General features: G+C 33.9%; 1 protein-coding gene across 1 annotated transcript in view; it reads right to left on the minus strand.

The window, feature by feature from the left end:
- Positions 1 to 4011: 4011 nt before the first annotated feature.
- Positions 4012 to 14989, minus strand: part of ELOVL4 (ELOVL fatty acid elongase 4) — a 31353-nt gene continuing 20375 nt past the window's right edge. Inside the window, exons 2-6 of the mRNA XM_026007402.2 lie at positions 13268 to 13455; positions 11607 to 11687; positions 10112 to 10283; positions 8577 to 8704; positions 4012 to 6087 (exon numbers count right to left, since the gene is read on the minus strand). Of these exons, the coding sequence (XP_025863187.1) occupies positions 5812 to 6087; positions 8577 to 8704; positions 10112 to 10283; positions 11607 to 11687; positions 13268 to 13455 (845 nt within the window). The 3' untranslated portion in view covers positions 4012 to 5811. The remainder of the gene's footprint in view (positions 6088 to 8576; positions 8705 to 10111; positions 10284 to 11606; positions 11688 to 13267; positions 13456 to 14989) is intronic.

A 14989-nucleotide genomic window follows, 5' to 3' on the forward strand; every position in this document is an offset into this window, starting at 1 on the left:
CAATTCTTCAGGTCCTCCCCCTCCCCCTACTTTCCTAATTAGTGCCACAACTTTCACTTAGGAAACTATCGATGTTGTGAACTTGTAAGTTGTAATTCTGCAACCCACTTTGGATCATCACCCTTTTTTTCTCCCTGAAGTTCTGCAGGGCAATCAGAAGCAATGATCTCACTCAAATCTCTTTATTTCTCATTTTCATCATAATACTACCATGCAACTGTCACTTGTTCAAAGACTTTGCTTACAATGATTTCATTCTATGAGGCCATATGTGAAAAATTCAGCTATTTGCTACATGGAAAACAGTAGTCATTATTTCCCAGTGGTCATTATCACTGCCTGTAAACTCAACTAGTTCAGTAACCAATTTCATATCATCTTTGTTTCCTGATCAAATTTTAGCACTGAATACTTAATTAGATAAGGCTCACTGCATGAAATAGACACTACTCAGGTATTTTGAGCAGAGAGTGCTTTAATTCAAAAGATTAGATTACTGGTAACTTGGAGGAATGAGTCAGAAGGCCACCCCTAGTCTTTGACTTCAAATTAGTATGACCACATCCACCATGATCACTGTCTCCATTACCACTACCTGCATTTACAAAAGCAGTGTCAAGATAGTGGATCACGTAATTCAGCTGTTGCCAACACTTACATCTGTAAGGAGCCCACTAATATAATTGCATTACTACAGAAGGATGGCATCCACCTCCCTTATGACTTCCAAAAATTTCATGAGTGCCTCATGTTGACAAAACCTAAATTTGTGAGGGAATCAGAAATGTAATTTCTAGTTTATATTTTAAGCTCTAACACTGGAGGAGTGAAGAAGGGAGAGATATTGAAGGGATAGAGATGGATTCATAGAACCAATAAATATCTAGCACACTAATCTACAGATGGTGCTGGCTTTCTGAAGTAGTTAATATTTAGGGTAGACTCTAGTATGTAAACTCCAAATCTCAACTGTAATTAGAAATGAGAAATGTGTTTCCCGAATTCATCTTTCTGCTCTTTTTGCCTCACAGGTTCCCATCCTCCTTTTCTTTCTGGAAAAAATACCAGACCCCACTTTTACATAGGCTGACAGTAATAATTCAAGTGTAATGAAAACACTTAAATGTTGGTGAATAAATACACCTTTCAAGAGCAGCTATTTGTTCTTTTGTGACCATGTATAACACCTTTATTAAATTTTCTCTGATGAATGAACTAAAAAATATTTAAAACCAACTGTGCACGTACAACTGATAAACCCTAACTGCATAATATGCTTATAAAAATGTAAACATTGTATTTGATTCTCAGATTTATTAACAAAATTAGAACACAAGCCACTTTCAAAGGTGAAGTGTGAGTGTCACTAACATAATTCTACCTTCTGTGCAAGACTCATAACCTACCACCCTCTCATTACCAAATAGCTGGGTAATCATTATTCTTGAAAGACTGGTTCTTAGGATAGCTTCCTCACAGGGAGGAGAAACTCAGTTTAAATATGATGCATCAGAGATGACAAAAAAGGAATTTCAACTGGGTGCTTTGCTTTTTCCCAAAGACAAATTCAAAGAAAAGTCTTAAAGCTGAGGAAAAGAGCACCTAACTGGCTTCTCTCAAATTGCAGGAAAGGGATTCAGGGATTCTTGGAGACTGAGTATATGGAATATGCATGTGGACTGACAAATTCTCTTTACACTTCATAGTCTTGTACTTAAACTGAAAAATACCCAATAATTTCCAATAATACCCTATCTTTTTAGAAATGACTGTATTATTTAAACTTTCCAAGATTTTGTTTTGAAAATGGCTTTTAATTTGGACATATTCTCTATGTAGATGTTCAATTACAATGTGACCTTCTGGTAGCTGCATTAGATTATTATAATTAGGTAGATAGATATCAAGTGATGTGTTTTAGCATGTATTTTTTTCTCAAAGGAGATACTACTTTAAGGACACAATCCCTGGGAGAACCTCACCTATGAGAGTGAGAAAAAGAGAAAAAATTCTGTGGGATTCCTATTTAAAACCAGATAGATCTCCAAGGAATGAAAGTATGAAGGAAATTTGTTCACATGTGGACATGTAAACATGTCTTCATGAGGTAAAATGAAAAAGACAAAAAGAAAAGGAGATTTAATTACTAGGCCTTTTTTTCTTAACAGGTAAGAAAAAGTTTAATTTCTCCAATTTCTCTAGCAAAACCTAGAGCTATAAGTCTAAAAGAACATCAAGGTGTATCTCAGATAATCCCTTACAAACCTAAAATTCTTATAATGATCTAAAGACAGCTGATTGACTACCTTCTTCATAACTCACATGGTCTTTTACTGATAAATTCTAAAATCTCAGTCTTCATCTGAGTAGTTCTATATATCAATTATAATTAACTTCTACCTCTGAATCCCCTTCAGAAATGTAAAGTCATGTTACATCCTATTTTTATAACTTAAAAAAAAAAGTATGCCTTTCAATTCACACCTGTGCCTTTCCTCAATAATTTAGGAGGGAAATTGGGAAATTTGGGAGAGAATGAGGGAAATCAACTTCTAATACTTATATGATCTTGTAGTGTTTTGAAACAATAAATGTTTATATTCCCCTGCCTCTTCATAACTGTTTCTCTGGTTCAGATGGCATCTGCCTAAATAACACCTAAGATTAAGCTAAAATACACTATGAAGGACTTGCTTTTCAAGGTGACTTGTCAAAATTGCTTGCATGCTGAGGAGGCAAGCAACCAGTCTCATGAAGCAGGTCTTAAGTTCCTGTGTGTGTAGCTCAACATCTCAGCCCTGCTAGTCCTATCTACCACCCAGCAGGATCCCAAGTCGACCTACCTCACCCAGGTCTGTACTTAGCACTCCTCTTGAGCTCCTATACAATCTACGGCCCTCTTTTTCTCCATAAAGAAGACGGTGTTAGGAATTCAGCTGGCTGAGTGTTAGGCTACAACAAGACAAGAGCTGAGAGAACAGGACAGCTCAGTATGATGTTGCATTCTCGCAAAGGTGCCAATTATCAGTACATAATGCCTGGATTGTTGTATTATCAGATGGATAGTGTAGCAAAAATCACCTCTAGGTTCTCTTTCATATTTAGAGGATAACTGAGTTGCACATATGGAACAAATCTGTAAATTAAAATATTCCTAATAAACTATGAAACCACTAGACTCCATGTTTTAAAATGTGAATATAAAAGTCCATATGAAAATACTTTTGAATACCTAGGAAGTGTGAAGAGAAAAAAAAGAGAACGACTAAGTTAATAATGCTAAAAGTGAAATCAGTCATCAGTGTCCATCAGCAAAATGAAATCAAGAGTAACACAGAAAAGAGAAAAAAGAAGAGATACAGTCATCCATAATTCTATTGGAAAATGCACTGTCATCTGCCTAAGGTATTTCTAGCCATTTCAAGTATGTTAAAAATTCCATTTTCTGTGCATGAAAACATTTCTTTAGTTAGTGACAAAATTTTACCAAAAAAGGACGTAGTTCCCCTCCACGAATTTTTAGGTATGAGGCATGCAACTCAGTGTGATGACTGAGGAGAAATTATGAAAGTTATCAGAACAGGCTATACATCATAGATTAAAGACATCCAAGATAATGAACTTTAAAAAGTGTAGTAAGAGCTGAATGATCTAACATAACGTAAGATCACAAGAGCTCTTCCACTTTATTCTTGGAACCAAAAAACCCACAGCATTAAAAACTGCTAAAGCTTACATTTGAAATGACAAATAGAAGAGTAGTTTAAAAGAAAATTATACGTTTTATATCTGGATCCAAAAGATCTTCCAAAGATGACTACCTTTTAAAGTAAAAATATGCCATCATTAAAAAATAAGCTTTTCTCCAGAAATTTTAGACACTCTAAGTTCTAGTTTCACATCTTTTCTACATTAGAAATTGGCAGCAAAAAAAAATTTACAATATTAACAACTGAATCAAACATCTAGCAGATAATTTATGTAATAAACTGATTAACAAAAAAAAAAACATTTTTCCCACAGCAGTTGTATATTTATTGTGCTAAAATCAGGTAGCAGGGAATGAAGAGGTCTGGGGAACCAGTACAGAATGTTCACAAAGATTTACAAATCTCTAGTCATTACACACCGAGCAGCTAAGACAAAGGTGCTGAATCCTCTCAGGCCAAACTATTTTAAATGTTGCAAATATTCTATATTTCTCATGACTGCATGCCTTTGGGGAAAAAGGTGTGTAATTTTAATGCACAATAAATATTTTATAGTTTACAAAATATTCTAAAATAGTTCGTCTGCACAAACAGCATACATCCTGTACATGCAGTTTTGACATGTTGAGATACTTAGAAATATTCATGCTTTTTTTGTTGTTGTCACATTTTCTTTCTCTATAATGATCCCTGGTCAACATCCCCTAACAATTTAACCAATGTAATAAAACAATGTACAAGTTCTCTTTCCTAGTGTATTTCCAGTTGTTCATTTATATTACATGAAACACTCCATTTACACATAGTAAACTTCATTTTCTCGTTCTGACTACTCTTCACTTTAATTCATTTTGTGTCTTAATAATTAACACCTTGTAACAATCACACACTAAATTTAATGATCTTTAGCACCAAGGAGTCAAGAATATCGCACCAAAACGGGTTTATACTTCATATCTAGTTAATAAATAAGATCTTGCAACTTTGTTATAAGGAAAATATCACTCCAAAATTAATCACATTGAAAGAGAAGGATAGTTTCACAGAAAAGTTGGGTGTATGCTATTTGTAAAAAAAAAAAAAAAAAGGCAAAAAAAAAATACTAGCGGATTCGAAAGCTAATAGTAAAATTTACATTAGAGGACTCCTTGATTTTTTAATTAAAATTTATTTAATTTTAAATGTTCTTTCCAACAGAAGAGGTAGGTATATTTCCACATATGAAAAATCGGTAACAGCCACAAATCAAAACAAGGAAAGCCTGATAAAAATCAACATACTCTCTTCTAACAGCACATAAATGTAACTCTTTTCTGATGTTACTTATAAAGATATGAGTTGTTTCATGTTCCAATCAGACAATAATCCTAATTTTCATAATATACTTCTGATAGTAATAGGAGTATTGAAAGGCTGTCTTTTCATCAAAAATTGTTTCCCACAGTGATTTGTGCCGCAAGTCATGGTGACCTTTGGGTCGCTAGACAGGATTTTACTGTAATTCTTATTTTCACCAACACCATCATCATCAAGCCTCTAAGAGTCTACAGAGATCATCAGATTCTTTAAATTTAATTACAACCAAAAGGGTATATTCAGACTAGAGGTGGAGAGATTTGACCATACCAGTCAGCAAATGAATTCAAATGTGCAAATTTTAAAGTATCTACAGTTCCAGCTTTGGACTAGAAAATGTAAGGTAACTGATTGTAATCAGTAGGTAATAGTAATTTAGCCAAAAAATTCATACTGTGTTTCTGTGATCATCAGACTGAAGAATGACTGTATATAAGATACATGAAAAATGTCATGCATTAGACAAACGGATGTGAACAGAGGGAGAGCCTCCAAAGTCACATAATGATTGCTTTGGTCTGGACGACAACAAGGCTAATAAAAAAAAATGTTTAAAATAAAACTTCATAAATAAAACATCCGGGCATTGTATTTAACACTTTACTCTATCTAAAGGTTACTAAGACATAGAGCACATTTGCCTTTTTCTCCCCACCCCCAAAACCCTCATTTGCTTGTTTTCCCTGAAATTTTATATGAAATGGGAGCTTCCTCACTGTCAACAACAGTTAAGGCCCAGTTCAATTTACTCTCCTTTCGCTTTTCCATTTTTCTGCTTTTTTCCATTTTCTATCACTAGTTGTTTCTCTGATTTGCTCACACCATTTGCTGAAATACCATTCACAGCTGTTTTTCCAGTTTTTGCTTTCTTAGGCTCTTTGTATGTCCGAACATAGAAGTTAAGAAAGAGAAATATGAAGCTGATTGCATAGGCGATGAGAGCCCAGTGCATCCATTTTGGGAAGGGGCAATCAGTGTAAAGAGACAGCGCCGTGTGCCCAATGGTCACGTGGAACTGAACCTGAAAAACAAAACAATGTAGGATACGTTTACTGTGAACAGTGAGTAACTTCACCAGAATCTTCTATTTAGCTAAGATAGGCCCAAATCTTGCCACAGTGTCCAAAGTTTCAATAGCTCTTTGGCTTTCATGCCTGATTATAGCTCCCTCTCATCAGGCTGCAGTTCAGATGTCATCCCCTCAGCAAGAGCTTCCTTCCAGCTAGGACAAAGGACCTCCATCCGGCTGGCCTCTCAACCCTATTAATGAGGGCTTTCGTTTTATGTGGGTTTTTTTCTTTTTAACAATTACAATTATCTGTAATTCTTAACTTCTTCATTGTCCATCTTTCCACTAGTATATAACTTCAGAGGGTAGGGTTCTGTGTTGCTCTCTGAAGATTCCCGAGTCCTTAGCACAGGGTCTGGATTCAATGAATAATTTGTTGGATAATGTTGAATAATGTTTAATGATAGGGAGTTATCAATGGCCTAAGAGAATGAAATAATAGTACCATATATTATTTTAGATTTTTTTTCCTCCCAAATTTTAGACTGATTTCTTTTCATGAAACTGTCAGCAAGATGGTACATATACTTTTAAAAGTGAACCTATCATTATTTATTTCTTATAAAATAGCACACAGGTAAATCTGCATTTGAATTAACATTCTCCTTGTTGTGCCTGAGAGGCTCAGTTAAACATCTGACTCTTGATTTTAGCTCAGATCATGATCTCGAAGGTCATGGGATTGAGCCCCACACTGGGTTCCATGGTCAGCAGGGTCTGCTTGAGATTCTCTCCCTCTTGCTCTCCCTCTGTCCCTCCCTCACTCCATGTGTGCACATGTGTGTACTCTCTCTCTAAATGAATTAACATTATTCTTTACAAATTTAGATTTTTTGGTAAAATTTAGTAGATATTTGATAATAAGTGCAAAAAGAAAAACTCACTTTCTACTTTAAAAGTTTTTAAAAGAAGAAAAAATTAAGATGCTTTGTAATTCAGATAAGACAAATCAGTAGAAATTCCAACATATCAAATGAATAGTTCTCAATATAAGAATTACAAATTCCACGTGTTAACAAGGGTTAAATTTTTACAAGATTCACTTACATGATTAACTATTGTGAAAACTTATGGCTTGGAGATACTCTACTCTTCACAAAATTAACATCCTATTTGGAATGGGCAATTGTGGTTTCTCTTTTAAGTATAGTCTTACCCATATTAACTAGTATATTAAAAATTATTAAAATAATTTATTCCATGTGAGCCCCAAATTTATATTAGACTGAAAAACTTTAAACTCTCCATGGCAAAATGCAGGTTTTAAGAACTTTTGATTTCACAATGGTTCTCAGAACCTAAATCATCAAAAAAAGCTTATGCATATAGGTGTGATTAAGTATGGCATCACTCAAGAAGACTCGGGTGAGGACTCTGACAAAGTAGATATAAAGAGTTCAGATGACTTTTGTCCTCTCTTCATTTTCTTGTGACCATTTACTAATTACTGAGGAAACTGAATTACACAAACTATATAAACAGCTTACACAAAAACTGGAGGAAGCTTCCTGTAGCATTTTAGTTACAAATGAATCTTTCACACCCAGCATTCCCCAAAAGTTGTGTTTCCTGTTCAGCCAGCCAGCTGTTTAGCAACTTAAAGCAGAGACGAATAATATTTCCAAATGTGATTCCACTGATAAATTGTACACATGCTATGATTACAGCAAATTATAATAAATTCCAAGGCTTGAAGAACAGCTGCCAGGTTGGCTTGGGATTTCCAGTTTGATTACTGGACTAACACCTTGCTTTGAATGTTTCACTGAGGTACCCAGATGCTACAAGAAGTCCTCCTAGGAATATGTGCTGAAAATTGTCTGCTCTAAAGGCTAGCCTTTGAAAATACCTAGCTCTGCTCTCTAAGAACTATGTGTTAGACAGTAAGAGGAGTTCTCTTGTCTTTGTTCTCTTCCTTCACCCCAACCCTTCCTTGGTTCTGTGCCTTCTCTTCAATTTTTATATCCTAAATGTAGAGGATCTGTTAGCAAGGACTAAAAAATGGAACAGAAAACAAAATTCAACCAAGAGCAGGATGAAGAGAGGTAATAATAACATCTTGTTAAAAAAATCACCTGAGAAAGAACCTATATTATTTTTCTGTCATATATAAGTCTATGTACTTTATGGTTATGCTTAGATCTTTTCTCATCCATTTCACAGATATTTTTTTTCACAGATATTTTTAAAGAACATTTCTTTTAGAGAGATAAGAGCTATTTTTAGTCTTTTAAGAACATTAAAAAGGTTAGTAGCAGTGACAACTAGGTCTATGAACAAGAAACTCCAAGAGCCAAGCAGCCTCAACTCTCACAGCTGCAGCACAGAGAAAGCCAAATTTGTAACAGAAAATTGTCCTGGATAACTTAGCTCTTCAGAATTAGTCAGTTCAAATATTTTCAGTGTTTCACCAGAAGAAAGTTCAGAAGAATTTAACTCACCAGCTGCAACATGGTTAAGTATCGTTTCCACCAAAGATACTTCTGAATCCACGGGCCAAATGCAGTTAACCCATAGTATGAGTACATAATCACGTGGATGAAGGAATTCAGCTGTGCTCCAAAAAATGCTTCAGAAAAACAAAATTACAAGATACTGAAAACTTTAATAGGCAATAAACCATCTGAACATAAAATAAATGAATCCACATTATTTTCTAACTAATCTTGAGTACAGATGAGGAATAAAAACTGTAAAGTAGAAATAATGAAAAAGATTTCAGATCATGTTAAGTCTTTTTAAACTTTAGACTCTGGCTTTTAGCATATAAATAAAAATGCGTGTTCCTCAAATGCAAAGGACTTTCAAAGTAGGCAAGTTTCCAAATGGAGTACCCCAGTGGCTTATGTATGCCATAATAAAAAAGTGCTGCATATATTATTTTTCAAGCTATTTTTCTCAGAGAAAAAAGACATGCATGGTACATTTAATTGTTTCAACAGGTTTTTAATAAGTGTGTCTGGCTGCCTCAGTCAGAAAAGCATGTGACTCTTGATCTTGGTGGGGGCCCTAAGTTCAACCCCATATGAGGCATAGAGATTACTTAAAAATTTTTTTAAATAATGAAATAAAAAGGATGTTTTAAAAAAATTAATAAAAGGTAGATTGAGATTGATAGACTTTTAAAGCCTCATTATTGCTTTCAGATATGCCCATAAACATATCAACAGAATAGTACTTGTTTGTTAGGTCTCTGAGCAATTTTAAATGAAAGCAGAAGGTGAACTGTACTACTATAATGACCTATAGCCTTGGTTCTCTAGAGAGAAATAATCAGTTTCCAGCTCAGTGATGTAAAACATCTTTAGTCTATAGGCAACTGAAAGCCTGAAGACATATCTTGGCCAAAATGTGAATTCAGATCCTTTATAACAAAGCTATTTATAATTACCTTTGAGTAAGAACCAACAGGTTCATTTAAGGCCCATTTTAGAGGAGTGGGCTCTGGGCTTGGACTGGAGATGGAGCCTTCAAACTAACTGAGAAGTTAAAGCTTAGTATCCTTTGTCTTTTTTTTTTTTTTTTTTTTTTTTTTTTTTTTTTAGGTAGGCTCCACATCCAGTATGGAACACAATGTGGGGCTTGAACTCAGGACCCTGAGATCAAGACCTGAGCTGAGATCAAGAGTTGGATGCTTGACTGAGCCACCCAGGCACCCCCAGCTTAGTATCCTTTGAATCAGAAACACTACAGCCACTCCTCATTAAAATCTGAATTTGCTATATTTAAGATTAGTTTATGTTTATCTCAGAGGCAAATCTTTATGTATTTAAGTAGCCATAGGTAAAAAGCTAAAGCTTTACTTTCTTCAAATTTCTTTTTTTTCTTCATATGTCTTTAAAATGAAATTAACACAGAAATAATTAACTATGAAAGCAAGTTAAAGACCAAATCATATTCCCAGCTTCTCATTACTTTTCCATTCAACACATTTACATAATTTAATATATGCATCTATGTTCCTGAAAATGCTCACCTTGTCCCCCTGCGACCCACTTAATTCCAATCCACCACAATGTAAACATTGTACAGTGATGGTATACATGAAGGAAAGAGACTTGGTTGTTTTTCTTCCTTAGGATAAAAAATACAGTATCCAAATACTCAACCCCTTTTGATACAAAGTACCACCAAAGAGCAGCAGCTATCTGTAAAAAGAATGGAAAAGCATGTTATAAACACCAGAGTGACACTATCATATGGTTTTTTATTCATTGTTAAGTTAGTCCTAAACAATCATTATTGCACAAAATGTACAAGGCATGGAGTCATTTTTGCCTAAGTAGGTATGAAACCTAGACATCTATCCATGGGGGCGGGGGTAATGGGAAAGAAAGAGTCCAAGTCTCTATTTACCCAGTGGCAATGATATAGAGAAAATTTTTAGTCTGTTAGAGAGCCAGATGTCATGAAGTACCAAACTACTAAATATAGAGCTATAAACGCCTTCATACTGCTATGTTTTTCAATATGGTAAAGAAACTGAGATATTTATTTTGTAAAGGTATTTTGGTTTTTCATGCTTAGCCTATAGTACCTCAGATATTTTTGCAAGTGTGTTTGTGTAGCCACTGGTCTCTCTTAGTGTCTGTCTCTCCCGCTTTAAGTGCAACAAGTACCTAATCATAGTACTTTGTATTAGGCGGTAAAATCTTTAAAGTTGCAAGTTGAAACAAACAAACAAAAATAACAAATACTTCCTAGGTCATAAATATAATCCTACTTACATGAATAAGTCTTTTCTTTTCCTGGGCTCTAATTAAGACACCAGATGGTACAGAAAGATTATGTTACATGCTGAGATTAAGGATCCAAGGATCCAGTAAGAGGTGACCTCTGTGAATGTTTTAAAATATTTTACAAGAACCTTACTATAATAGTACCTAAACTCAACTTTTTAAATGTCAAGTATTTTCTATAATGTGTGTCCTATGTACAAACAACAAAGAAAACAGTACATAACTGAAATCTGTTTATAAATTTCTGTATGTCAAGGGTGACTGGAAAGTAAGATATGGTAACATATTACCAATAGTTTATTTTCTGCAAATATAATAAAAACTGAGTTTATACCTATATAAACTGTGCAATGCTCAACTTACTAAACATTACATAGTTTATAAAATATTTGTTTTTCCTCAGGCTCTTAACAAATGAATTAGACTTTCTTTATGAGTGTCCATTCTTGACCCAAAACACAAAAATCCAAAAATGTCATCTTTACAGTAAACATAGAACTTTTTAAAATTGCTACATTCTAGTAATCCAACACATATTCATTCTCATACAACCAAACAGGTCACTATAACTATGAAAATTTTTCAATTATGTACTTTTAAAGAAAAGTTAACTTTTATTGATTCAACCTGATCCTATACACTTTTACCATTCTTTGAAAGTAGGTTTTTCAGAGTGGGGATTATAAAATTAAACCCACTTCTACTGATTAATGGGATTAGGAATGTACTTACCCTAACTTCATTAACATTATCAGAATAATCCACACTCTGGCAAATATAGCTATATCCTGCATTATATGATCCCATGAATAACTAGAAAAAAAGGGGGAATAACATTTAAAGCAAAGTTTTAGTAGATATGGAATTTCAAAACACTAAACACAATATGCAACATTTCAAATTACTTTAAAGAACAATATTGTCTAAGAAATTCAAATGCAATAAACAATGTGTTGTGGAGTTTCTAAAATTTGTTGTGTGCCAATTTATTCTAAAATTGAAATCTATATTAAAAACATGTAACTCTTGGACTGAGACTTCAACTGTCATCTACTTTATAATATTAAGAGAAATTATGATTAACCATGACTCAGATCTAACAGTTACATTGATTTCTATTCTTGACCCAGAGTGGTTTGTATCAAACAAATGAGGTCAAAGTATCCAAATAAATTAAATAAAAGTTTTTGTGAAGTTGAGATTCTCTAGACTAAGCTGTCAATTACAGATTTCTTTAAAGAAGAGTACTGTTTATTTTCTTAGCATCACCAGTCCAGTTCTCTGAATTCATACAGAATTTTAATGAAGAATCTCTTGGGAAACAAATTCCTTCCACTCTTATAACTTAAAAAAATGCCTGTATCAACTTAGCCTTTAGGATTTCTTTTCAGAATGTCATGGAGAATTTGCTAGTGTCCAGAAAAGTACATGATGATTAGCAGCAACAATGTATAACAGTTAACTCATTTTTGTTCAAACCCAAATACAATGACATTATGTAATAGGATTTAACCTGAAATCAGTATTTTACATCTGCATTTTTTTTAAGATTTTACTTATTTAATCATAAGAGACACAGAAAGAGAGGCGGAGACACAGGCAAAGATAGAAGCAGGCTCCATGCAGGGAGCCCAATATGGGACTCTATCCTGGGTCTCCAGGATCACACCCTGGGCTGAAGGCAGGCGCTAAACCACTGAGTCACCCAGGTGTCCTACATCTGCATATTTTGATCAGTTAACAAACCTGAAACTACTGAATAAGAATTACAAATAAGGAGCTACAACTATTTACTGGCTACTTAATATGTGCCAAATACTATGAAAAAAATTTCATTTATCTCTGATCTGGAAGGCAGGTTTTTAATCTCTATTTTACAGAAGGGGAAAATGAGTCTCAGAAAAGTTATATCACTCCTACTGTCAGTTAATAATGGTTATTTTGGAATCTAGTATGTCTGCTTCAACATTCCATTTTAAACAACTGTCCTGGGCAGCACAGGTGGCTCAGCCGTTTAGCGCCGCCTTCGGCCCAGGGTGTGATCCTGGAGACCCGTGATCAAGTCCCACGTCCTGGAGACCTGGGAATCGAGTCCCACATCAGGCTTCCTACGTGGAGCCTGATTCTCCTTCTGCCTGTGTCTCTGCCTCTCTCCCTGTGTCTCTCATGAATAAATAAAATCTTTTTAATAAATAAATAAACAACTGTCCTATACTTTCCATATATCTCATATTTTTGTCATTGAAACATGAAAAATATCAATAAAGTAAATTTTACTTTTTGAATAGCTAACAGTTATCTTGGGATACAATATTACAATAATGGTTTGACATATTCTAATGTCTTAATTTCTAATAACCCTGGGGAAGAATAGGTGACTTCAGTAAACCTACCTCTCTGAAGATAAAAAGGTTAAGCAAAACCATCCCAAAATTATAGATAATGAGCACTAAACGCATCTGGAAAGGTTCTCGGTCCTTCATCCATTTTGGACCCAGCCACACAAACAGGAGGTAAAGAGTACTTATACAAAGTGTAGGCAATGGGGACTGCATCAGAGGCCAATTCTCCACACGTTTATCTAGAGAGAACAAAATCACATAAAATTTATTAAGCACTAAATTTGTTTGAAATGAACTTGTTAGGAATTATAGTATTTCAGCTTAGCTTTTTTCCTAATTTGGCCAAATGCAGGTCATTTTTCTTTGAATTACAACAGAAAACATGGCATTAAAACCAAAGGAATGAGACCAATTCCTGTGAGTAGCTTTTGAAAATAATGCTTCACTACATGTGGCATACATTAAGTTTTATAGAGACCAAGAGAACAAAGACAAGAAATGAACTTTGCTACAAATATAGGACAAGCAGAGGATGAAAAGTTGATGAAAGACTTCATTGACAGGAAATAAATATTTTAAGGAGAAACCTGTCTTCCATATTAAACATGTGAAATGTATCAGTACAGTTTGGAAGTTGCGCCTTCCTTGCGCCTAGCAGGAAAAGAATAGTAAACTGAAGAGGTACAGCAATGGAAGTCATTTCCTGAAACACTTTTGGATACTGAAGACAAGAGTACAGTTACAGTGGGGAGAAAAAATTAGGGGGGATTACAGTTCTATCATTTCTTTAAATGGAAATCATCATATTTAAGACCTTTTTCTTTTTCTTTCATAGCATGAGCCTGTTCAGCCATGACTATAACCAGCTTATGTACTTTTCTCTAAAACTATAAACGTTTACCTCACATATGTGTAAATATTTCATTTAAAATGAGTACACTGTCCTTAACATTCAAATACGCAACCCTGAATCAATTTTATAAAAGTTTTGCCACAAGTAACATTTCTAAGAGAAGCATGATAAAAAATATAGAGCTAACAAAAATTGACTTTCTAATACATTATAAAAAGATACTGAAATTTATATTTCTAAAACCTAAACAGTATTTTATAGGTTGTGAATCTAATGTCTAGTTTATGCTTGGTAATATAAAACATTTCTATGTTCTATGCTGAGAACATATAATAATAATATATGTACAATATAATATAATAACAATAACAAAATTATAATAATTTTATAATAACAAAAATAATAACAATAACAAAATTCTACATTTTAATCAGTTCCTAAAGCCGAGCCCAAATGAATTTAACTTAATTGCTCATTACTATGTCCCACCACACTTAAATTGCCAGTTTCACTAAAACTATATATGCAGAATAGCTCTGGATTAGATAATTAGGTTTCAAAATATCTTACTTAAAGTTAGTCTGTTTCTGTACACTATTCATAGAAAATAAGATAAAAGAAGGACACAGAAATGAAATGTTTAATCACACAGTCTCCAAAGTCAGGAAGGGACATAACTATGGTTTCTATGAAATAAAGATTGTTAGAAAGATGCATTAGCAATCTAATGCATGCATAATGTTTTCATATGTGAACAAGAAAAAAAACAAGAAATAAGAAAAAACAAGAAATAAGAAATGAAAACAAGAAAACATCGAAACATGAAAACAAGAAAACAAAGAAACAAGAAAAACAAGAAAAAACAAAACAAGAAAAAACAAAAACTGATTTAAAAAAATTTTATTTAAATTCAATTTGCC

This window comes from Vulpes vulpes, chromosome 1 (assembly GCF_048418805.1).
Source record: "Vulpes vulpes isolate BD-2025 chromosome 1, VulVul3, whole genome shotgun sequence".
Classification (NCBI taxonomy): domain Eukaryota; kingdom Metazoa; phylum Chordata; class Mammalia; order Carnivora; family Canidae; genus Vulpes; species Vulpes vulpes.